This window comes from Astatotilapia calliptera, chromosome 9 (assembly GCF_964374335.1).
Source record: "Astatotilapia calliptera chromosome 9, fAstCal68.1, whole genome shotgun sequence".
NCBI classification, from domain to species: domain Eukaryota; kingdom Metazoa; phylum Chordata; class Actinopteri; order Cichliformes; family Cichlidae; genus Astatotilapia; species Astatotilapia calliptera.
In genome coordinates, this window is record NC_137430.1 from 29,572,172 (window position 1) to 29,597,008 (window position 24,837).

The 24,837-nt window shown below is 41.0% G+C and overlaps 1 protein-coding gene across 1 annotated transcript in view; it reads left to right on the forward strand.

Annotated features, from left to right (window-relative positions):
* Positions 1-5,035: 5,035 nt before the first annotated feature.
* Positions 5,036-24,837, forward strand: part of LOC113029427 (C-C motif chemokine 3-like) — a 46,438-nt gene continuing 26,636 nt past the window's right edge. Inside the window, exons 1-3 of the mRNA XM_080306626.1 lie at positions 5,036-5,368; positions 10,609-10,735; positions 10,806-10,864. Of these exons, the coding sequence (XP_080162752.1) occupies positions 5,299-5,368; positions 10,609-10,735; positions 10,806-10,864 (256 nt within the window). The 5' untranslated portion in view covers positions 5,036-5,298. The remainder of the gene's footprint in view (positions 5,369-10,608; positions 10,736-10,805; positions 10,865-24,837) is intronic.

The following is a 24,837-nucleotide window of genomic DNA, read 5'->3' on the forward strand; positions in this document are numbered from 1 at the left end:
CGAAAGTTTAAGATGTGGGGATTTATGGATGAAAAATAAGCAGCCAAACATCAAAAAATGATGCAAATGTGAATAGATGTGCATCAGGATCGTTAAGAGACATCATGAGTCACTATTGTTTTGCACTTGAGGCCTAATGCACAACTGCAAGAGATAAACAGTCACAGTTAGTTAAAATGGAAAAACAATAATCGACGTGTGATTTAAATCCATCATTTGTGACAATACACAAACTGTTTTATACACTATATTTAAAGCTAGGTCCACACTAATGGGTGTTCGTTTGAAAACGCAGCGTTTTTGAAAACGCATACATTTCAAACTGCAGCTGTGCAGTCGCAGTGTGGACACACAAAAACGCAGACTTTCTAAAACAAATACATATTTTAGTCATGTGATGCAGTCATGTGACCAAATAAACAAAGATAGCAAAGTGCATTATACAGCGGTCGTTTTGATTGCTCTCAATTTTGACAGCCCTAAAAAGGATGAATATCAGTTTGTACATGCTCCAGCTAGCTTTTCTTCAAATTTTTTAATTCTCACTCGCTTTTGCGCATGCGCAGGACTGGAACGTAAGCGTTTTCATCTGTTTCAGTGTGGACGCACGACGAAAAATATGAAAAAGTTCTTGTGCTTAAAGTGCCTCAGCTGAAATTTAAACTTAAAATATCTCAATATCTGAACATGTTACCTTGGGCAAGGGCATCATAGAGGTCCCGCCCTTGACTATCTCTGATTGGTTTAGATCACAATATGGGCATAATGTGTTATTGTTATCGACTTTTTTTTTTACTCGAATGGCTGGTCTCACCGGTGCAACCTAGGATTTTTTTTATTGAGAAATAAGGTCGCATTTGGGACCAAACTGGTCGCACTCTAGAGCACTGCCTTGTATGATTAAACATTGTTAACTTTCAATATAATCTAGTTTTATTTATATAACATCAAATCACAGCAGAAGTGACCTAAAGATGTTTTGACTTGTGAATTAAAGATACAATAATACCTATTGGGCTGAGGGGTAGAAGACAGTACAACAAACATACTGTTACTTGTTGATTGCTTCATGCACTTTGATCACTGAAAGTCATTTTTTCATTATCTGTCAAACTGTAAAATTTTACAGAGTGAAGCATGAAAAAGGCTCGCTCACTGTCACATAGTTTCAAGTAACATTTGTTTTGTTTTGTGATGTAAGGAGTTTCATCACATTTTAAACTTGGAGTTAACTTTGATTTTCCTTCTAATCAGACCTTTTCAGTTCTCTCTATAATTTTCTGTCTCTTATTTCCAGTTTGAATACAGAATATGAACAACTTTGTGCTGATCCAGACACTCAGTGGGTCAAGGACCGTAAGTTATTCAAACACAGATACACACACATATAAAAAAAATATTTGTGGAGATGAACTGAAACTCCTCTTCGTGTCTCTTTCCTCTCAAGTCATTGGCAACATGACCAGGGAGTTTCCCACAAAGGCTGAAACATTGCAGCTCTTCTGCCACATCAGGATCTGCTCATAGTCACTTATACTTATGAATTTTTTAATATTTGCACTTTAAATTTTTAAGGTTACATCACCCTCTTCTTACTGAAGAGGAAATTCTTGATGTCGGATTTAAGTCATGTATGACTTTATTTGAAAGTGATGCTTAACGCTGAAATTTAGATGGACCCATTGAGTTCTTATGTTATTTTAAGCTAGGAATTATCTTTTATTCCTTTTTTTCTGCTTATATGATTCCTGTTACATCCATGAGATGGAAATGTAGGGGAGTGTGTGAGGAGGAAGAATGAATAAAGCAGAAATTGTTAAATTGTAAACTTTATTCTTAACACAAAGAGAGAGCAACATCGCTAGATCAATATCAAAAGAAAAAGAAAACACAACACAAATCTAAAGAGAGGGAAAACACAAGCAAGAACTAAAACGCACTTTAGTGGCCCACAGGCTCACTAGTACCAGGCAAAACAAATCCACACTGAAAAACAGAAACTTTTCAATTAATTGAATTACAACAAATACTGTGTGGTTTGGTTTAGTGGTTTTTTTTAACTTGAAAAAAGTAATTCGTTACTAATTACTGATTACTTCTCCAAGAAAGTAAAGTGTTACTTTATAACTTTGACTTTGTAAAAACATGACACACAACCTGAATATGTAATAAATACATACAGCCCATTTCTATTTTTTATGCATAATGGATCATGTAAAATTGAATCAAATGAAAAAGTCTCTTTTTAAAATTGATTTTATTAGTTTTAACTTTATGCAAATTGCATCAAGCAAAAATTAAATTATATGCAGCAGTCTCTGACTTGAAGAAATTTGTTTAACATTTAAACCTATTTTCTGCATATTCCAACATATATAAAATAATTTTTTGTGTTTACACTGAGTTTTTCATAGATGCAAGTAAAACGCAGCAGAAAATAAATAAAATCTAAGATTAAGCAGCAATAAATCCTTTTGTTCTTAAATCTATTGTCACCTGTTTAGCAGGAGTGGAGCCAGCAGAGGTTTGCCTGGTGCTGCAGTGGTCATGTCAGTGGGAGGATCGGGGGGTTTCTCTGTGAATTTCACATTCCTGTGGAAGCGTGCTAGGTGCTTGCTCAGATTTGAAGTTTAATTTTTTGCTGTAGAAAGAGTGTACAGGGGACGCTATTGTTTTTGTCACTTTTTATGGAATCAAGCTCAAAGTAATGTCAGTACTTCTACTTTAAATGCTGCATAGTCGTACCCTCTTCCGCACTCCATATTATTCATTGTTGATCTGCACACGTCTGTTGCTGCCACTGATGTCACACACACTTATGTCATTGTCATGAGACACTCTCACAAACAAAATCACTGTTTAGTAATGCAGGTGGGGGGTAGGTCCCAGATGGCTTGGGGATAGAAGCTCCTCTTGAGTCTCTCTGTCCTTGCCTGGATGATGCAGAACCTTCTACCAGATTGCAGAAGTTGGAACAGTTTGTTGCCAGGATGGGACGGGTCATTCAGTATCTGCGCTGCTCTAGTCTGGCATCTCCTGGTGTAGGTGTCCTGAAGCGGGGGGAGAGCAATCCTGCAGCAGCGTTCTGCTGTACGGATCACTCTCTGAAGAGCTTTTTGGTCCTTCACACAGCTGTTCCCAAACCACGATGTGATGTTCTGTGTGAGGATGCTCTCCACAGCGCCTGTATAGAAAATCCTGAGGATCTTTGGAGAGACTCTGATCTTCCTCAGTTGTTGTAGGTGTTACAGGCGCTGAGGAGATGTGGACACTGAGATACTTGAAGGACTACACCCTCTCCACTGGAGCTCCATTGATGATAATGGGCTTGTAGTCTCTGTGCTGACTCCTTCTGAAGTCCACCACCAGCTCCTTGGTCTTGCCAACATTCAGCTGGAGATGGTTGTCCTGGCACCATGATGCCAGATTCTTCACTTCATCCATGTAGGCCGCCTCATCGTTGTTGGAGATGACGCACAACACCACTGTGTCGTCAGCAAACTTCACAATGGTCTTGGAACCAAGGGTGGCCACACAGTCTGAAGTGTAGAGGGAGTAGAGCAGTGGCGAGAGGACACATCCCTGAGGTGCTGTTAGAGACGCATCTACCCACCCTCACCACCTGAGTTCTGCCAGTGGGGAAGTCCAACACCAATGCACACAGACGGCTGTTAAGTCCCAGATCCCTCAGCTTTGTGAACAGTCTGCAGGGCACTATTGTGTTAAACGCTGAACTGTAATCAACAAACAGCATTCTCACATAGTTACCCCGTTTCTTGTCCACGTGGCTGAGAGTGGTGTGTAGGACGTGGGCGATGGCATCCTCAGTGGATCTGTTGGATCGGTAGGCAAACTGGAGCGGATCTGTGGTGTCTGGGATGGAGGAGGAGATGATTTTCTTCAGCAGCCTCTCAAATACATTCATTACTACCGAGGTCAGTGCAACTGGCCGATAATCGTTCAGGGATGAGGGTTTGCTGTTCTTGTCAGGGATTTACATTCAAAATGCTCTAAAAAGGCACCAACAGAACAACCATGGTGAGAGGACAAGTTTAGTTAGTGCAGATGAGGCCTATCAGACATCTGCTGAGAGGATATCTGTCAGTCAAAGCAGCCAATAAATAACAGCATCCTAATGGGACAACTAATACAGCTATGAGGGGGAAATGATCTATACATGGGCACTTAGTCTGTATTTTACTATTACTGAATGTAGTACAAAAACATGTTACATTACTGAAAAATGGAATAGAGTAATGTGTTTGGTGAGGGGACTTTTTTTTATTTTATTTTAACCTTTATTTAACCAGGAAGAGATTAAAATCTTCTTTTTCAAGGGAGACCTGGCCAAGATCCACCTTCACCAAAGGTGCCTTGACTTTCTGCAATAAACACTTCTGGAACTTTGAACCAATGAGACCAGAGAAGACAGTTTTTAGCTATAATGCACAGCATCACATCTATTGAAACTAAACACTGCAGGTGAGCACAAATAGAGCACAGCAACCACAGGAACAGTATTTTAGAGTCAAATATGAGGCCATCTGTCAGAAAGTTTATGCTTTATGTATATTTAAGTCTGAATAAAAGAAATGGGATAGCTAATGCGGCTATGAGGGGGGAAATTAGCAATGCATACACAAACCATTTTCCATGTGATGTATTTAGTCTGTGTTAGAAACTGTTGATCTGTGTGTGTGTGTTGGAAGATAAAGACAGTCGACATGATCACATTTCTGTCACACATTTCCTGCAGAGCAGAGTGTGAAACTTATCTGATCATCTGTCAAAAGTTAACATAAATAAAATAAACATTAAGAGTGAGTTCTTTTGTGTTTCCAGTGGTAAAACAGCTTGATGCAAACAAGAAACCTTAAACAATTTATGTGAAATTACAAGAAAAAGTTTAAGTCGTGGGAATTTATAAGAAAAAATAAGCATCCATGTGGATCAAGACTGTTAAGTGGCATCATGAGTCACTGACAAACAAAAGTCAATGGGTGATTTAGATTCATTACTCATGACTGTTGATATCAATCATCAGGCTCTACACCATATCTGAGTGTCTGTGAACTTCGTGTATTTGAGGCTGTTTGTCAGAAAGCTCTCAGTGAGGTGTCTATAGGTTGAAATACTGAGATATGCGTGATATGCCACACCCTGCACACAAATACACAGACCTATAATCACACCTCATCAGTTGTGCCTGCATGTGTTCCTGCACTTACCAATAAATAACCAAACACGAATCAACTTGTATATTTTGACTCTGATCAGTGAGACAGACCACCGGTGAAAATGTCTGTGAAGATCCTCTCCATCACTCTCCTCCTGCTCTCGGTGTGTGTGTGCTTCAGCTACTCTGCAGGTAACTATGCTCTCACTTTCTAATGGAAAACAAAAAGAAAAAAATACATAAAACTGATCACAGCATGACTTTTTCCAACAATGGCTTCTAGCTATTTGTGATGCTGGGGTACACGTCTAACTTTTTGGCGATTTTATTGGGTATGACCGCTCTGTAACGACTTTCAGATTTTCTTTAATTTATCTCAGACCTACCATTTATAGGCTCAAACATCCAACGACATGAATGCTTTAAAAGCATCAACATCAGCTCTTCTCTGACAGCGTGGTGGGAGTTTCTAAAATTGACGGCGTCTTCATTAGTCCCATGCAAACGTACACCTATCTGGAATAACCCTGACATATTACAAAACAATAATATGATAAACTTTTCAGATTGGAGTGGTAAAGGAATCAAATATTTAGAACATATACTAGAAGGAACAGAATTTATTTCATTTGACGGACTAGTTACACAATATGGGATCAACAAGAAAAGATTTTTAGAATATCAACAAATTAAATCCATAGTAAAAAAGAAATTTAAACCGGGTCAAGTTGAACTACAAACACCACCAAGTGTGATTCAATTTCTTACTCTTAAAACCCCCAAATTACTATCCAAAATATACAGAATGCTTTCTAAAACAGATGAATCAATATCACTTCCTATTGCAAAATGGGAAGCGGATTTATCAGTTAACTTAGACCTAAACTTCTGGTCTCAGATTTGCTTAAAAACCTTTCATCTAATTAGAAATCCCAGTCTTCAATTAATTCAATACAAAATATTACATAGAGTGCACTATACAGGTCATCGGATGTTCAAGATGGGCTTTACGTCTACCAACAACTGCTCACACTGCCAAACCAATTCACCGGACAATTATATCCACGCTCTTTGGTTCTGTCCACCAGTTCAGAAGTTTTGGCGCGAGATATGTGAAGACTTATCAAAGTGTCTGAAATGTAACATTCCAACTTCCCCCTTAGTGTGTTTGTTGGGCAGCTTAGATAATGTCACTTCAGAAAAGAATATCGCCCATATGGTTTTCACTGCCCTATGCATAGCCAAGAAAACAGTCCTCATGAACTGGAAAAATAAAAATAATCTTAATTCTAACCAATATAGAAATTATCTATTAGATTACATTAGTCTTGATACAGCCTCTGCCACCACATCAGATCAATTGCTCTGGGCTCCTTTGATCAGCTCCATCACCTAGTGGGGGTGGGGGGTCATAGTTTGGTCCCGCCTTCACTGTTGTGATGGTGTGGGGGTAGGGACAGGCTTAGGGCATCGGTCGGTTCCCCGGAGGCATCTTCCTTGGGGGGCTCAACCCGGGGTAGCGGTCATGTCCGGTTAGGGGCTCTGTTGGCTCTCGGGTGACTGTTTCCTCGCGGCTGCGTGCAGCGGGCTAGGGGAGGGTCTGTGCTGACGGACGTGGGTTACTGACCTTGTAGCCTGGCTGCCCCTGGGTGGGTCCGGGATGGGCGTGAGGTTCTGGGGGCGCTCCGTCTCTGGGTTGGGGCCCGGGCCGGGCCTCGGGGGCCCGGGTCCTGGTTGGTGTGTTGCCGGAGTTGTGGGCGGGTGGGTGCATGGGGGCCCAGTCCTGGAGCAGGGTGCCGCCGGTGCATCGAGCCACCTGGGGGGCTCTTCAACTGGTGGGGGAGATTGTCACATCTTGCAGGAGCTTTCCTCTCTTCAGGAGCTCTCTCTGCAGGAGGGGGAGATACAGGAGAGGTGGAGGAAGATCTCAGCCTGGGTGTTTATTGTTTTATATAGTCTGGAAGATGAGTGGATGGTGGGGTGGGTGCAGTTTTCTCTGTGGTGGGGTTGGGTGGACTGTCCCGAGCTCTGTGGGGCCGGGAGGCGCTGCTGCACTGGGCCCCGGTCTGGATGGGCCTGGGCCCCCTTTCCCTGGCGGGTCGCGGAGTATGAGGGTGCCTACTGGGGTCAGCGGGGGAGCTGGCCCCAGGGAGGGGTCACTTGCCCCTCCCTTCCTTCCCTCCCCATCTCCAGCTGCCTCCCTCTTCCTGCTCCACCACAACCACCCAAACATGCAGGACCTTGGAGTAGGGGTATGTCACCAGGGTGCAGAGGAGGCTACCACCCCCCCCCCCCCCCCCCACCCCCTCTGTCCCCTTCTGGCTGCCTCTGCCTCAATTTTATCCCACAACTTAGACATTCACATTACTCACACTCTCATTACACATACATATAGGATCTTGGGGGTGGGCACGATACACGGAGTCCAAAGTACCATCAGGGTGTACACCCCACCCCTGGCGTCGTCGCCCACCTCTCAATTTTAAATACACGTAGACATTGAGGGCTAGCAGGAGGGACCATGCGCTTACCTGCTGCTCTCTGGCAGGTAGCTCCATGCCCTCCTGGGTTTTAAATGCACCTTAGAACACACATGCATCAACATTACAATGAGCGGGTGGAGGGAGGTTTGGAGTCTTCTCTCACCCCCATTCTCTGCGGCCTGCTGGAGCGGGGGGGCTAGGAGGAGGAGTTGGCCATCCGACTGCGGTCTGGAGTGTGGGGCCTCCCTGCTGCTGCGGAGTCGCGGCGGTCTGCCTCCCCCCACCGCAGGGAAAAGGGTAACACCACCTGGGTCTGGGTGCAGTTCCCCCCTCCAGGGGCAAGGGTACCTAGACCCGAGGCTTAGAGTACGCTTGGGGAGTGTGATCGTGTGTACAGCGTCTCTTTATGTCTGTCTCCACGTTGGTTGAGTGTGGAGTAAGTGCATATGAGAGCATGAGGGTGGGAACGGATGTTTGTATATGTGCGTGCCTGTATGTCTGTGTCTATATGTCAGGTTGGGTGTCAGGCGCCACCTCTCTGGGGACATCTCAGGCCCTCCAAGGTTTGGAGGCCTATCTCCCCCTACCACCACTTCCCCTGCCAGTGGCGGACTCCCTCAGACATCGGTGTGTTGGTGGTTCTTTGTGTCTGGGGGTGGGCGTCCAGGTACACACTGGCTCACTCCTTGGCGGCCGCTTATCAGGGCCTGGAGCCTGGGGCTCGCTCGGGCCACTTTGGAGGTGGGGTGCCCCCGGCCTCTCGGCCTGGGGCTCGGTAACTCAGGCACGGCTGGCTGCCGGCGGAGCTCACGGGCGCGTCACTGCAACTCCCCCTGGCTTCTGCTCCGCGGCTGCTGAGTGAGCCCTCATCTGGGACTCTCCTCAGCTCTTTCTGGGACAGTGGCGCGGCTGCCCCTCTGTTGGTCTTCCTTGGTCTCTTGTGTTCTGGGGGCCTCTGGATGTCTGGAGTTTTGATCTCCTCCACACCTGCTTCATGCCCTGGAGGACGGGGCTGTGGCCCCCCCACACCCTCTAGCAGATCATTACATGAAGGAACCTTTTAAAAAAACAAGCGCGTCCATGCTCACAGGTGTACACACGAGTGATCACACCCACAAACTACACCCTTTTTGGCTCCTACCTCAAAGCACACTGTTCTGTTGATCTTATGTGCTGCACAATAATGTTTAATATTTAGTATTTACTGTCATATTCCCATATATCATTGTGATGTTGTTTATTCTATTACTCTTGTTCTCTTCTGCTTGCTTTCTTTTTTCTTTCTCAGCAGGTGATCCAGGTGATTGATATATGCATTTTTTTTCTTTTTTTTGCTGCCCATTCTTTTGGTTTTTGTCTTTTGCCCTTCTCCCCCGTCCCTCTTCTCAGCTGTTTCTCTTTCCCTCTTTCTTTCTCCCCTTCTTTCCCCCAGTCAAGTCTGTCCCGTATTCAGTAAGTGAAAATAAAATAAACAATAAAAGGTGAATCAAATGGACCATTACGGCAAGGCTGGGATGGTCAATTTGGTAAAGTAAATCCGTTGGGCATCTTTCTTTGCCTTTAGACAACAATTCTGATGGCAAAAGAGCCAAACGGGACAGGCAAAAAAAAAAAAAAGAAAAAAAGAAAAAAAAAAGAAAAAAAAGATTTTCTTTAATTTAGTCACATTCTGGTTGATTGGTTAATATTAACAATAATTAAACTATATATATTTTATTTCCAGTGACATTAGAGAATTATGTTTTATGGGGTGTTGCATGCTCGGCATCATTTGCATCGCCCTTTTGACTGTCATAACTCAAACCTTACTATGGTGGCACAGTGTGCAGTGGTTTCTTTCAAGCTAAATCTGTAGCCAGATCTTGATGCTGTTTTCATGGGGGTTTTTCTGTGAGGGGTGTATACATTGTGACCCATTGGTTAAGTGTGATGGTGTGATCTACAAGCAGGAAATAGTGACACAGAGACACAGAGTATAACATGATATGTTGCAGCTATGGGATAATTCTGTTCAGCGTTCAGCTACCTGCACCTCTTAATTCTGTCTTGTATGATTAAACATTATTAATTTTCAGTATAATCCAGTTTTATTCATATAATATGACATCACAGCAGCAGTCACCTCAAGGTGCTTTAAATTGTGAAGTAAAGATACAATAATACAGATAAAATTATATGACTCCCCATGAGGAAGTAACAGTAAGGAAGTAACCTCCTGCAGAACCAGGGTCAGGGAGGGGCAACCATCTGTAGGGACCTATAGGGTTGAGGGGTAGAAGACAGTACTACAAACATACTGTGAAAGAGATCCAGAGATTTAAAAATGCGTCATTAAACAGAAATTGATGTTTAAACACATAATAAGTGAGACTCTGAAGAAACACTGAGTGCATCATGGGAAGCCACTAACAGCCTAGACTCTGGAAAGTCATGTTTTTCATATAATAACCGTTGCTAGCAAATTAAGCTTAATGTGTTTTCTCATTTTGATCCTCTGGAAAGGAATTTGGTGTGCTGTACTGGAGAATAAAAGCCAGAACAATCTGAGACTTCTGTTAAAAAGTGTTTATGGAAACTTTCTCAGTGATCCAGGAAACAAACACAAAGGAAACGATCACACACCCTCCATTATAGAAATAATAGAAATAGAGAGTATTGACAATATGTGATTCACAACCTCAGAACAATGTTCATGCACTGTTTTTATCAGAGACATTAGAAGACAGAAACATGGTTTATTAGTTTTCATATCCTTTTTTGCCTCTCTGTGAGCTTCATTTTCTGTCGAAGTGTAAAAAAAATGCTTACATTCACATAATTTCAGGTAACATTTGTCTTGTTTTGCGATGTAAGGAGTTTCATCACGTTTTAAACCTGGAGTTAACTTTTGAGTTTCTAATCAGACTTTCTCAGGTCAGATAAATTAGTTTTTAACCTCCTACCTCTCAGGTCCACCTGGTCCTAGAAGTAAACGCCCGTGCTGCATTGATGTCACCGACATCGATATGAGCCCTGAGGTGGTGGGGGAAACATATCGTGAGCAGGCTGCAAGCGGACGCTGTGTGAAGGCTATAATGTAAGTCAGCACACGTTGTCCTACATACAAACATATACAATCTCTATAATTTTCTGTCTTTTATTTCCAGTTTTAACACAAAAAAGGGACAACTTTGTGCTGATCCGAAAGCTCAGTGGGTCAAAGATCGTAAGTCGTGCTAAAAATAAACACACACAGAAATAAATAATAAAGTATTTACAGAGAAAAACTAAAACTACTGCCAAAATGAGGAAGGAGTGAAGTCTGTCTGCTACATCAGTATTTTCAGCATTTCCATCACCTTTAAAGGCTTATTCAAACCAGAGCGCTTTCTCAGCCTGACTGTTTCAAAACATTTTTTTTTGTAGATTAATTTTTACTGTGGAGTAAACCTGTATTTTATTCACGCTGTTGACTTCATTGTTTTTTAATTGATAATTGGGGTTCAGGTTGCTTTGTCTTTTCTTTTTGTTTTTGCTTATTTGTGGATCTCTTTCTTTGCATTGTGTGTTTATGTGAAGCACAATGTGGCTGTGAAAAATAATATAAAAATTAACTTTTAAGCAAATATTTTCCTGCTGTTGTTTCAGTGCCCACCAGACCCTCACAAAATGTCACACACATCGCTGAATGTATTCCACTAGTGCTTTAATTGAGGATGCTCACTGAGTAGACTGTCCAGGTTTTTAATAAAACTTTATCTTCTACCCAAAAGTGGGTCAGCTCCCTTTTTTGTCAGTCTAAAGACGTTTAATGACAAATTTATCCCCAAGAAATCTCAATATATGAAAAAAGCACAATTTAGAACTTCATCTCAGTTTGCCACTTTGTTAAGGAAATACTGCTTCAGTTAATTAATAAAATGCATCAGCACAACTTCCAGACAGAAAAGTTCACCAAAAATATCTTGGGGTTTTTTCTCCTTTTTTTTATTCCTGTGGACCCATTTAAAAAAAGAAATTTCTATAGTAGTCTTTTTTAAAAACAAACAAAATGTCACACACATCGCTGAATGTATTCCACTAGTGTTTTAATTGAGGATGCTCACTGAGTAGACTGTCCAGGTTTTTTATAAACCTTTATCTTTTACCAAAGTTCATGCAGCTGACGAAAGAAAGAAGCAGAATTTTAGCAGACACCAAGACATAACATGGAGTGAGGGACAGACAGAGACGGAGAGAGAGAGATTTCCTCAGCTAGCCCCAAAAAAGTGTTGTATAACATTAATTTCCTCATCATTTCCCTCCTGTTTATGCTTAACTCTTACAATCATCCCAGAATGCAGTGCACTGTGTTTTTCTGCTAATATATATGGCTTATCTCTATTTAGTGCAAGGTCTATTTGCACTATTTACAATATATACAAGGCAACCAAGCTCTCATCATTGCAGAAACTTGCTCACACAGCACACAGAGGCTGTGTCCCAATCCAGCGACCACACGCGCAGTTCGCTTACTAGGAAGTACGAGAAGTGTGGAAGTGAGAGGCTTGTGAAATGGGACGGTCTGGCCTTCGTCGCGCTGCTCAGGTTGCCTAGCAACCATGATACTAACCACGAGAAACGTTTCATACAGCTTTGTTTGACAGAAATCATGGAGAAAAAATGTTTTTTTGTTCATTCATTTTTTTATGACATCACTTTGATTAGTTGAGTATCTGAGGCTGAGACCACAGGACTGTAAAACATGATTGTTGGGCTTCATTTCTGTACTGAACAGTCATTTAAGATTAGTTAGTAAATAACAATTAGTTAATGTTGTTCATGAGACTAAAGTGTCACTGTGGTAATGTAAATATGATATGGCCAATATTATAGTTATTGTCAGATTATTATGATATATTACAGCAGTGAACTTGAACTCTGTGTCAAAGATTCAAGTTGCAGTTATTTATATGTCCTATCACCTTAAATCTTCACTCAAAGACAAGCATCTTTGACAGTGTATATATAGATGTATCATATATAAGAGACAAATATTATTCATTTAATTTGTCGGCATTACTAAATTTGGCTGTGATAACTGTGTCTGATAAAATGAGGAAAAGACTGATATATTAAATATTCCTTTATTGGGTGAGAAAATCATACCATGTCATAACTGCTTTAAGTCATACAGAAAATCCAGATATTGTCATGGTCCTGGGCCATGTGGGCCCAGTATTCTTAGTTTTCATGTATTTTTGTATTTTGTTCTTTATTTAGGCCATGCTTCCTGGGTTGATCTGTTACGTTGTTCCTTATGTGTTTTCCCTTCGTGACTCTTACCCCCTGTGTGCCCCTCTGCGTATTTATGAGCCCTCGTCTCTCTTTGTGCTTTATTCTATGTTTTCCCTAGCCCGTTATGTCTGCGTTCTTCCCGTGCTCTCTCTCCTCCTGTCTGAACCTCTGTGCCTGTACCCGTCAGCGTTATGTTCACCCCGCCCTGTCTCGTTATGGTTATCTGTGTCACCTGTGTTCCCCGTGTGTTCCCACTTTCCTCGTTAACCCTCTGTGTATTTCTGTCTGCGTCTTCCTCTGTTCGGCGTCGCGTTCTCCCTCATGTTGTGTGTAATTCTCCCCGTGGTTCGGTTCCTTGTACAGTTCATGCGTTAGTTTTCCCAGTTTTAGTTTATTCTGTATTGCTTCCCGTGGCCAGCAATAAAGCTGTGTTTTTTGAGTTTATCTCCGTGTCGGTGAACCTGCATCTTGGGTCCTTCCCCTGCCTGCCACACAACGTATCATGACAGATATGTGGTGGTATATGCAGCATGCGAACGCACAACCCTCTCTTTTCAACCAACGGCAGTCACTCTCCTCTCCAAATAACTTCTGCTTAGCTTTCCGAGCTTTCCTTGGGTCCTCTTAATCAGCGGCCTCCAACCTTTTTTGCGCCATGGACCGGTTTATGCCCGACAATATTTTCATGGATCGGCCTTTAAGGTGTCGCAGATAAATGAGGGAGGGGCTAATAATCGGCTCAGTCATTTTTAATGATCGTTGAAAGCCCAGATCGTAATCGTGATTAAAATTCGATTAACTGAGCAGCCCTAAGTCAAAGCAACCAATAAATAACAGCATCCTAATGGGACAACTAATACAGCTATGAAGGGGAAATGATCTACAGATGTACAAACCTGTGGGTATTTAGTCTGTATTTTACTATTACTGAATGTAGTACAATAACATGTTACATTACTGAAAATTGGAATAGAGTAATGGGATTTAACATGTTGTTTTGTATCCTTAACTTTGTGTCCCAGTGCTCCCACTGACATGCAGAGGGTTGGTGAGAGGACTTTTTTATTTATTTATTTTAACCTGTATTTAACTAGGAAGATCCCATTGAGATTAAAAACCTCTTTTCCAAGGGAGACCTTCTACCTTCTACAGTTTTTAGCTATAATGCACAGCATCACATCTATTGAAACTAAACACAGCAGGTGAGCACAAATAGAGCACAGCAACCACAGGAACAGTATTTCAGGGTCAAATGTGAGGCCATCTGTCAGAAAGTTTATGCTTGGCCTGTTGGGTCATGAACAGGGAAATGAACCCAAGTACCCCAAACAGCCATGCCCTTATATTTAAGCCTAAATAAAAGAAATAGAACGTCTAGTGCAGCTATGAGGGGGGAAATTAGCAATGCATACACAAACCATTTAACATGTGATGTATTTAGTCTGTGTTAGAAACTGTTGTTCTGTGTGTGTGTGTTGGAAGATAAAGACAGTCGACATGATCACATTTCTGTCACACATTTCCTGCAGAGCAGAGTGTGAAACTTATCTGATCATCTGCCAAAAGTTAACATAAATAAAATAAACATTAAGAGTGAGTTCTTTTGCGTTTCCAGTGGTAAAACAGCTTGATGCAAACAAGAAACCTTAAACAATTTAATTGAAGTTACAAGCAAAAGTTTAAGTCGTGGGAATGTATATGAAAAAATAAGCATCCATGTGCATCAAGACTGTATAGTGGCATCATAAGTCACTGAAAAACAAAAGTCAGTGGGTGACTTAGAGTCATTACTCATGACTGTTGATATCAATCATCAGGCTCTACACCATATCTGAGTGTCTCTGAACTTTGTGTATATGAGGCTGTTTCTCAGAAAGATCTCAGTGAGGTGTTGATAGGTTGAAATACTGAAGTCTCCCTGATAAGAGGGGGAGGTGTGATATGCCACAACCACACACACAAATACACAGAACTGTAAAAACACCTCATCGGTTGTGCCTGCATGTGTTTCTGCACTTACCAATAAATAACCAAACACGAATCAACTTGTATATTTTGACTCTGAGCAGTGAGCCAGGATAATTGGGAAGGATCACTGTGTAAAGACCACAAACCTTTACATCAGTCATATGCTGGTATCTGCTCAGTCTATAATTGTAATTTTTTTATCCAGCATTTACTCGACTTTTACCCACAAAGCTTCAGACACCCTGGAAGCTGTTTTCTGGACTAAGTTTTGTTGGTCAGTCATGGCATTTTAAAAGGCGTCCTTTAGGTCTACATTTAGAGGAAGTCTTGGAGATTTTTATTATTTTTGAGTACAACATTCACCTGATGTAGGCAACACCAGACTGCAGATGAGCTGCATACAGGGCTGGACTGGGACAGAAAATTGTCCCGGGCATTTTGACTAGAGACTGGCCCACCATTATAGGAAAAATCATAAAGCCTTTGAATGCAAATAAACACTGTTGTGACAGTGATGTACACTGTTTTGATGGTATATATGCATCAATCTATCAATCGTTTGTTGTAAGATTCAGATAATTATTTTTTAAAAGCTAGACATTTTAAATGAGAATAAGAAAGAAAAGTATTTCTTTGTGCCCACCTCTCCCTGTTAATGCCCTACCTGGCCCCCCTGGCAACACTTTGCTAGACCCGCCCCTGCACAGTTACCAGCTGTCAGCTACTTAGAAAAGGATCCTGGTGTTATTTGTCTCTCAGAAACAGTTCATAACTTCCCTTCAACTCATTCATGTCACCTAAAAGGTAAACCTGTTTCTCCATCACCTGTTCAGCTCTGATGATTCAGTAAGGACATCTCCTGGTTTCATCCTCATGTTTCCCTCTCACCAGATAACCAAACCATATCATGACCAGCAGCTTTACAGCTGTGGCTCCAGCAAACATCAGCTGATACTAGAAATTAATATTAAATAAATTCTAACAATAGCTGATCAAGCTTAAACGTGCTGCTGTTGTTTAGCGCGACATCCGCTGGTTTCCTCTTTCGGCGCAAAGTGGGCAATAAACAAACAAGAGAGCCGATCAGCTGATCATTGATCAGTTTCATGATTGAAGTAGAAACGGGAGAGGGAGGGGGGCGATTGAAAGAAGAAGAGGCAGCTGTGCAGCAAAGACACAGAATAACTCCAGCTTTGTGCCTTTTTCATTGTAGCTGAATTACGGGACAAACTGTTCCTTTTCACCTCAATAAGAAACGCGTAATATTTTCTCTGAATACCAGACGGGACGGTTGACAACTCTAATAACTTATGAACAAAATAAAGTTTAACATCGTTAACATCATAGCACCCACCCAGCTGTATAGAAACTCAGTCATGCTAGCTAGCACGCAGTACGGAAAAAGTCAGAATAACGAAAATAAACTCCACCTAAACTTGGTTTATATCTGACCCAGAGAGACTGCAGGTCATAACTTCTTACCTGAAGTTCAGTTCACACTTGGACCGGCGGCTGCCTCGGGTCTCTTTTCCTTCTGCGTCCCTTTTCCTTCATCCACCTGCTGCCTCCACCACTTGCTAATGTTACTGAATCTGTGGAAGCTCCACGATGCCACCACACGAAGTAACAAGTAACGACCCTATCTAAATCCCAGTAACGACTAACGCGTTCCTGATTTTGGCATAATAACTAGTTACCGTGCTCATTACCACAATAATAACGTAGTTACTGTAACGCGTTACTTAATAACGCGTTAGTCCCAACACTGCAAATCAGCGACCAATATAGCCACCTTTCTTTGCAAGGACACTCAAAAGCCTGCCATCCATGGATTCTGTCAGTGTTTTGATCTGTTCACCATCAACATTGCGTGCAGCAGCAACCACAGCCTCCCAGACACTGTTCAGAGAGGTGTACTGTTTTCCCTCCTCGTAAATCTCACATTTGATGATGGACCACAGGTTCTCAATGGGGTTCAGATCAGGTGAACAAGGAGGCCATGTCATTAGTTTTTCTTCTTTTATACCCTTTCTTGCCAGCCACGCTGTGGAGTACTTGGACGCGTGTGATGGAGCATTGTCCTGCATGAAAATCATGTTTTTCTTGAAGGATGCAGACTTCTTCCTGTACCACTGCTTGAAGAAGGTGTCTTCCAGAAACTGGCAGTAGGACTGGGAGTTGAGCTTGACTCCATCCTCAACCCGAAAAGGCCCCACAAGCTCATCTTTGATGATACCAGCCCAAACCAGTACTCCACCTCCACCTTGCTGGCGTCTGAGTCGGACTGGAGCTCTCTGCCCTTTACCAATCCAGCCACGGGCCCATCCATCTGGCCCATCAAGACTCACTCTCATTTCATCAGTCCATAAAACCTTAGGAAAATCAGTCTTGAGATATTTCTTGGCCCAGTATTGACGTTTCAGCTTGTGTGTCTTGTTCAGTGGTGGTCGTCTTTCAGCCTTTCTTACCTTGGCCATGTCTCTGAGTATTGCACACTTTGTGCTTTTGGGCACTCCAGTGATGTTGCAGCTCTGAAATATGGCCAAACTGGTGGCAAGTGGCATCTTGGCAGCTGCACGCTTGACTTTTCTCAGTTCATGGGCAGTTATTTGGCGCCTTGGTTTTTCCACCCGCTTCTTGCGACCCTGTTGACTATTTTGAATAAAACTCTTGATTGTTCGATGATCACGCTTCAGAAGCTTTGCAATTTTGAGACTGCTGCATCCCTCTGCAAGATATCTCACTATTTTTGACTTTTCTGAGCCTGTCAAGTCCTTCTTTTGACCCATTTTGCCAAAGGAAAGGACGTTGCCTAATAATTATGCACACCTGATATAGGGTTTTGATGTCATTAGACCACACCCCTTCTCATTACAGAGATGCACATCACCTAATATGCTTAATTGGTAGTAGGCTTTCGAGCCTATACAGCTTGGAGTAAGACAACATGCATGAAGAGGATGATGTGGACAAAATACTCATTTGCCTAATAATTCTGCACTCCCTGTAAAGGACTGCCTTAACTAAATTAACCCTTTAAGACCTACCATAGAACCAAATCCACCAGAGTTTACTTTATATTTTTACATGCTGTAGTGCCATTTTTGGGAGCATTTCAAGTTGCTATACAGCCTCTACTCAATGTGGTCATAGAAGTAGGTGCAGATGTGTCACAAGTTAATCTAGTAGTAGGCTGTGGTACCTCCACGATCTGATATCCTCATGTTGGTGTTGTTCCCAGATCATCATATTAAATGTTGTTCCAGGATCAACATTGCAAGTGACCAATCAGAATGTTGTGACGTCATACTTTTGCGACTTTGGGAAAAACCGGGGTAAAACAAAAAACTGTACTTAAGCTGCGAGAAACCGCCTCTGTCCGCCGATCAACGGACCCTGACCCTAACCCTAACCCTTTAATAAACAGTAAGCAGAATTGATATTGTCCTTGCAACATTGGAATTTCATAAATGCACGAATGGCTTGGCGCGCAAAAGAATAACGTCACAACAATGTGATTGGTCTCTTGCAATGTTGAACCTGGAACAACATTTTCATGATGGTCTGGGAACAACACCAACACGAGGATATCAGATCATCCAGGGTACTTAGCCACAGGTGGCAGCAGTGAACTGACCTCATTTGAGACTGCTCCAGCTGCTATGTGATAGTGGATCTGCTACAAATTGAAGATCATATTCAAGTTTTGGAAATCAACTCTTGTATTATGTTGAAAAAAAAAATCACATTGATTATGTTGTGGGTCATTTTGACCCATACTGTGTAAATCCACTCACAATTGTCAAAAAACTGCAATAAAACAATGGCAACTTCATTTTCCATTAGATAAACATGTAGAACACAGACATACAACAGTTTGACTTTCCATAACTATTTTTAGGAACAATTTAGTAAAGGTTTTTCGTTCTTATAAACACATTTCTTTTGCATTTAACCGATGTTCTCAGTTTTTCAGTGTTCAACATTTTCGATTTTGTCCACATGATGGACCGAATGTAACTGTGTGCTTTCTGCAGATGTACTTCTTGTATTTCTGACAAAAAGTGCTTGTTTTTAAACATGAATCTTCCTAAGATTTAAAACAAAAGATTTCTACGTCTCCTCCAGACTCAAAAACTGATGACAAACCAATCGACACACCTGAGTCACTGACTTTCTTAAATCCACTCACTCTCACTGGCTGTTTATTACTAATCACTGTGTAACTGCTGTAAATTCACAGTAACTGCCATCTCCTTACAAATCTTCATTGGATTAACCACACTTATATAACTACCAATTCTCCAGCCATGTTGATGGATTGCCTAAATTGGCTGAATATATTCATTTCCAGAGAAAAGACACAGGCAGACTATGCTTACAGCAGTGGTTCCCAAACTTTTTTTGCTGGGCCCCCCTTTGTTTTACAAGAAAAATGTTCACACATACAGTAACTTTACTGTATAAAGAGCTAACATCTCAAAAATGTCAGGAGTAGTTAGTCATTACAACAAGTGTTTGTGAACTAAAAATGGAGAATGTGGGATACTGTTTGTCCATGATTTGAACAGCCAAGTGCTCCTGACGCAGTGAAAAGCAGGGAAGACCTACCTTGGCACTTGTGCAGGTGAAGCCAAAGGGAAGATATGCTTCACCATATTTTCTAGTCTTTGGCTTAGAAAATATGAAGTTGAAGTTGAAAGAAGTTGGTTTGGAAGTTTGGAAACATATTCAGCTATGCTTCATCTCCTGCTTTGCGTTTGTGTGGGCGCCCTGTGCTAGCGGTGTCCAAGCGTTTTTTTTTTCGCCCTTTTCATACTGCGCCACCCCTGCAATGGCTCTGCACCCCCCCCCCCCCCCCCCCCCCCCAGAGGGCGGCCCCCACACTTTGGGAAGGTCTGGTTTACAGGATGTGATGTGACAACACTAATGAAACATTGATGTGTCACATTTGTCCAAGGCGTATTTGATTGTTGTGGAAGACAAAAATATTAAAATCATGATGGACAACAGGAGTGGTAATTTCTATGACGTTGTGTATATAATTTGGCATTTCTTACTGATGTAGGCCAAAATAAATACATTATATAATTTCATTTAGTTCAGATGTTTATTTGCAAGACGCACAAACAGACAACATTGGAAGCTACAAATGTATTGTGCACGAAACAATTTCAAACATGGTGCAGGTGTGTGTGTCACAGGTTGATCTGGCTGTAGGCTATGGCACTTGGCCAGAGGTGGCGCTGCTTGACTCGAGTCCATTTGAGTGAACACAAAGTAAACTGCACGCTTTAGTTGTTAAGCAAAAACTCTGAAATCGGAGTAATAAAACGTACGAGAGGGGTGATAATGACGACAAGATTCTTCCGATCGTTTACTCTTGCTGTCCTGTGAACAGCATTGGCATGAGGATATCAATAGGTAAACTCGCGACATTTTTAAACACTTTGTTGTTCAACAGCATCAAGACTGATGGAGTGTGTTTGGGATAACCTCACAAGTGTCACAGATGACACATTTGGCGTTTTTTGCTGGTTTGTCAGTAGCAGCTCCTGAAACGCAAGACTGCCACACATCTGTTCGACCAACGCCAGTTAATCTGGAACCAAGAAAGCTGGCAAATAATTTTTTTTTGCACATGAAACCCGAGAAGTTATACTTACATCTTATGCCATTAACTTGCCCTAGGTCAAGGTTTCCTTCCACATATAGCTTTGCAAAAATTGCATAAAAAGCACTTGAAGCAACAAAAACATAACATTCCGGAAACATGCTTTGCCGATCTGATCAGCTGTTCAAAACACTTCCTACATTGGAATAGACGTCAGGTGAAGTATGGCATGTCCGCCATTACGTGCCCGAAACTGCAAGTGATGTCATTATTGCGGAAAATGTATTTTTTTTTTATCTTTGGGCCCTATAAGCATAAAGCCATGTTTGACTTTATGCTTTTCTGAATAGTTTCTGGGATGTTTAGAACTCAAATTGCACTGCTGTGGCGGCTAAGTACTGTTTAGAACACCAGAATAGGGAGGATGGTGTAGTTTATTAGATTGATACATATATACCAAAATGACACAGTATATCACTGTGACAACAGCGTTTGTTTTCATTCAAAGGATTTATGGTTTTTCCTATAATACCTGGTGGGCCAGTCTCTAGTCAAAATGCCCGAGCCGATTTTTTGTCCCAGTCCAGCCCTCTTGATAAGGTATACAATAGTATACTGTTAATTCTGGTCTAACTGTGTTCATGAACCATACTGGATAGAACTACTTATTTTAGTGCCAAAGGGTTGTTATACAATGCTGGGTTAGACATTGTTTGTTTTGTTCCTTTAATAAGATTTACTAGTAATTTCTTTTATTGTGTCAAATGTGTCAGAGTAAATATTGGACAAGGTGGATTTCTTTCTATATTTTTTTTGGTCACTTAAAATTATTTTATTCAATTGTAGTTACTTTAACAACTGTCGCTAAAACGTGGGTGAATAGTTCCTCGGTTTAGGGTGGACCTGTTCCAAGAAGACGGCGGAAGTATTTGGGGGTTAAGGGATGCTTGTATGTTCTTACACAGGCAGGGGTGTGGGAAGGGTTGCGCTCTCAAATCTGTAAATTCTCAACATGGTACAACGGTTTTTTGTTTTTGTTTTTTTTATATATTTATTTCTTTGCTAGTACAGCTATAACATATGTGATTATATATAGCAGAAGTCTTAATTGAGGTCTGCGTAAGTTAGTAAAAATAAAACAAGTCATTAGTAGGATCAAGAAATTAAAAGCCAAAATTGTGCTTCTACAAGAAACTCATTTGCTAGGCAGTGAGACAAATAGAATGAAACATAGATGGCCAGGTCAAATTTTTTCATCTCCTTACTCCTCCAGTTCTAGGGGCGTTATGATAATGATACACAAATCTATAGCTTTTCATGTTGAGCATGTGATTAAGGATTCTAATGGATGTTTTTTAATACTACAAGGTAACCTACTATCTACTAGACTGAATTTAATTAATATCTATGGCCCAAATGAAGATAATCCACATTTCTATAGCAATTTATTTCTTAAAATTTCAGATTTACAAGTTAAATGTATAATTTCTGGGGACTTAAATTGTGCTTTGAACCCATAAAAGGGTGAATCGTCAGGCATGGATAACACTCATAATAGAATACAAAAGGTGATCAAACAATTTATGAAGGAGTTAAATATAACTGACATGTAGCGAGATCAAAATCCAACCAAATTACAATATTCTTGCTGGTCAGGTACATACAAAGTGTATTCCAGAATAGATTACTTTTGGTATCAACTGAGCTGGTTCCTTATACAAAAGATTGCCCGTATAAGGAAATATTAATATCTGACCATGCAGCCATTACTTTGACTTTCATAGAGCCAAAACTCGAATTAAATGGAGGTTTCAATTGAAGTGGATGCAGGACAAACAGTTTCTTGAGTTTTTAGGCAAACAAATTAATGAATATTTTGAGCACAATTCAAATCAAACATCGGCAAGTGTGAGACCAGCTTTCAATCAGGCCAAAATAAGCAGGACAATGTAAAAGAATTATTACTATTGAGAATACAATATAACGAAATGACAAGTGAAAAAGCAGCTGCAAACTTATTGAGATTAAAGCAACAATTCTATGACCAAGGTGAAAAACCCAGCAAACTCCTGGCTTGGCGTATAAAACAGCAGGAATCTGAAAAAGCAATTACAAGCCTTGAAATTTACAATGGAAACATCATAGTAGACCCATTAGAGATAAACAATGCATTTAAAGTGTTTTATGAAACGTTATTTAATTCTGAATTCAACAACGCAACTAGAATGCAATCTTTATTTTTTAGATAAAGTTGATATACCAAAAATTTCTGATGAAGGCAAGGAAAATGTTGACAGGCAAATTAGTATACATGAAATTATTGATGCTATAAACTCTCTAAATGCTGGTAAACAGCTGGCCCAGACGGATTGCCAATTGACCTTTACAAAATACTCTAAAGATAAATTAGCACAGCCCCTCTTAGATATGTATATAGAATGTTTTAATACTGATGGGCCAAACGTATCATGAGCAGGTAGCAATATGACACTGTGTGAAGGCTATAATGTAAGTCAGCACATGTTGTCCTACATACAAACAAACACACGCAATCACCATAATCTTCTTTTCATTTACAGTTTTAACACAAAAAAGGGACCACTTTGCACTGATCCAAATGCTCAGTGGGTCAAGGATCATAAGTTTTGCTAACACAGATACACACAGATATGAAAAGTATTTGTGGAGATGAACTGAAGCTCCTCTTCGTCTCTCTTTCCTCTACAGTCATTGGCAAGATGAGTGGAGTGTCTCCCACAAAGGCTCCAGTCCACGATGAAACATTGCACCTCTTCTGCCACACCAGCATCTGCTCATACCCAGAAAGCAGACAGGTCTGGCCCGGTAAGTGGTATGTCATCCAGATATGATTAGATTAGATTAGATGAAACTTTATTAATCCCTCGGGTGGGTTCCTCTGGGAAATTCTGTTTCCAGTAGCACAGCACCGACAGAAGTTGCATGTTACAGACAGTGTTGGTGCCTTGAGGTGACTTTTGTTGTGATTTGGCGTTATATAAATAAAATTGAACTGAATTGAGTAACAGAATACATGTACGTGTATTTAAAATACAAAATATGAGTAACTGTATTCCGTTACAGTTACCATTTAAAAAGGTGGTATTCAGAATACAGTTACTTTGTTGAAATAAAGGGATTACACGACGGTCTTTTCCTGTTTCATATGTTAGGCTATGCCCTCTCAATTTTGGTAATTCCACGCCAGTGGAAACCCAAACAAAACACACATTAAGAGGCCCTAATGCCTGTGTCTCAATCTCGCATCTCATAATGGCGTGAAGAAATATTTTTAAATATGATTTAATATGAAGGCAATAGGCAGAATGCTACAGACACAGCCCTAAAGAATGTAGCCTCATGGGCAGTGTAGTCCGTGCTGCAGGGAGAATGGACTGCCATACCCGTTATGTGTCTTTGAGCACAAGAAGGGTGAAAAAGGAGAGTGGAAAAGTACAAGTTGTCACCGGGCAGAATAGGAGCTGGAAGCATGTAAATATAATAATAACCACTGCAGCCAAGAAGAGTGCCTGACGAGCCCAGTTGTAAGTAAGCTATTAAGACTCGACTGTACACTGTATTCGTGTTTTCATCCGAAACAATAAGTTCAGTTGGAGCAGTCTTTCAACGCCTCTCTCTGTCTCTCGCTAGCAAAGTTGACCCACACAACAAAGTAAAGCTATTTTTTGGCTACGAGCCGACAGGGACCCCGCCGTATTAGTCAGAGGTCCCTTTACTACAGTTTGGAGTCGCGGACCTTCAGTAAAAGTAATAAATCACACAGCAATAGTACATTCACGTTGTTGTAAAAAGCATGATAATATATTAAGTAATCCAAAGTATTCAGAATACGTTACTGTCATTGAGTAACGTAACAGAATACGTTACAAAATAAATTTTGGGGCATGTATTCTGTAATCTGTAGTGGAATACATTTTAAAAGTAACCTTCCCAACACTGCTTGTGGGTAACAGACTTCTCCGAAAACATCTGAGCACTTTGGCTCTGTGGCTTTGTGATGTCTTGATAAATCGAGCAGATATTTGAAGTTTACACAGCTACATTGAAAATGTGTAAATATGTTAAAAGTTTATTTTGTGACCCAGAAAGAGTAATATTTCAAACTCTTTAGCCGAGCTCCTCCATCATTGCTGTGTTTGAAAAGTATTTTTTATATTATTATACAAATATTATGAATAACAACTTAATTAATAAAGTATTGAAAAGAGAAATAAGAGTAATATTACAGCTTAGTAGCTGCCGCCATTGTTGGAAACTGGAATTGGCTGGGCCATGCTATGAATTCTGGGATAGGTTGGGCC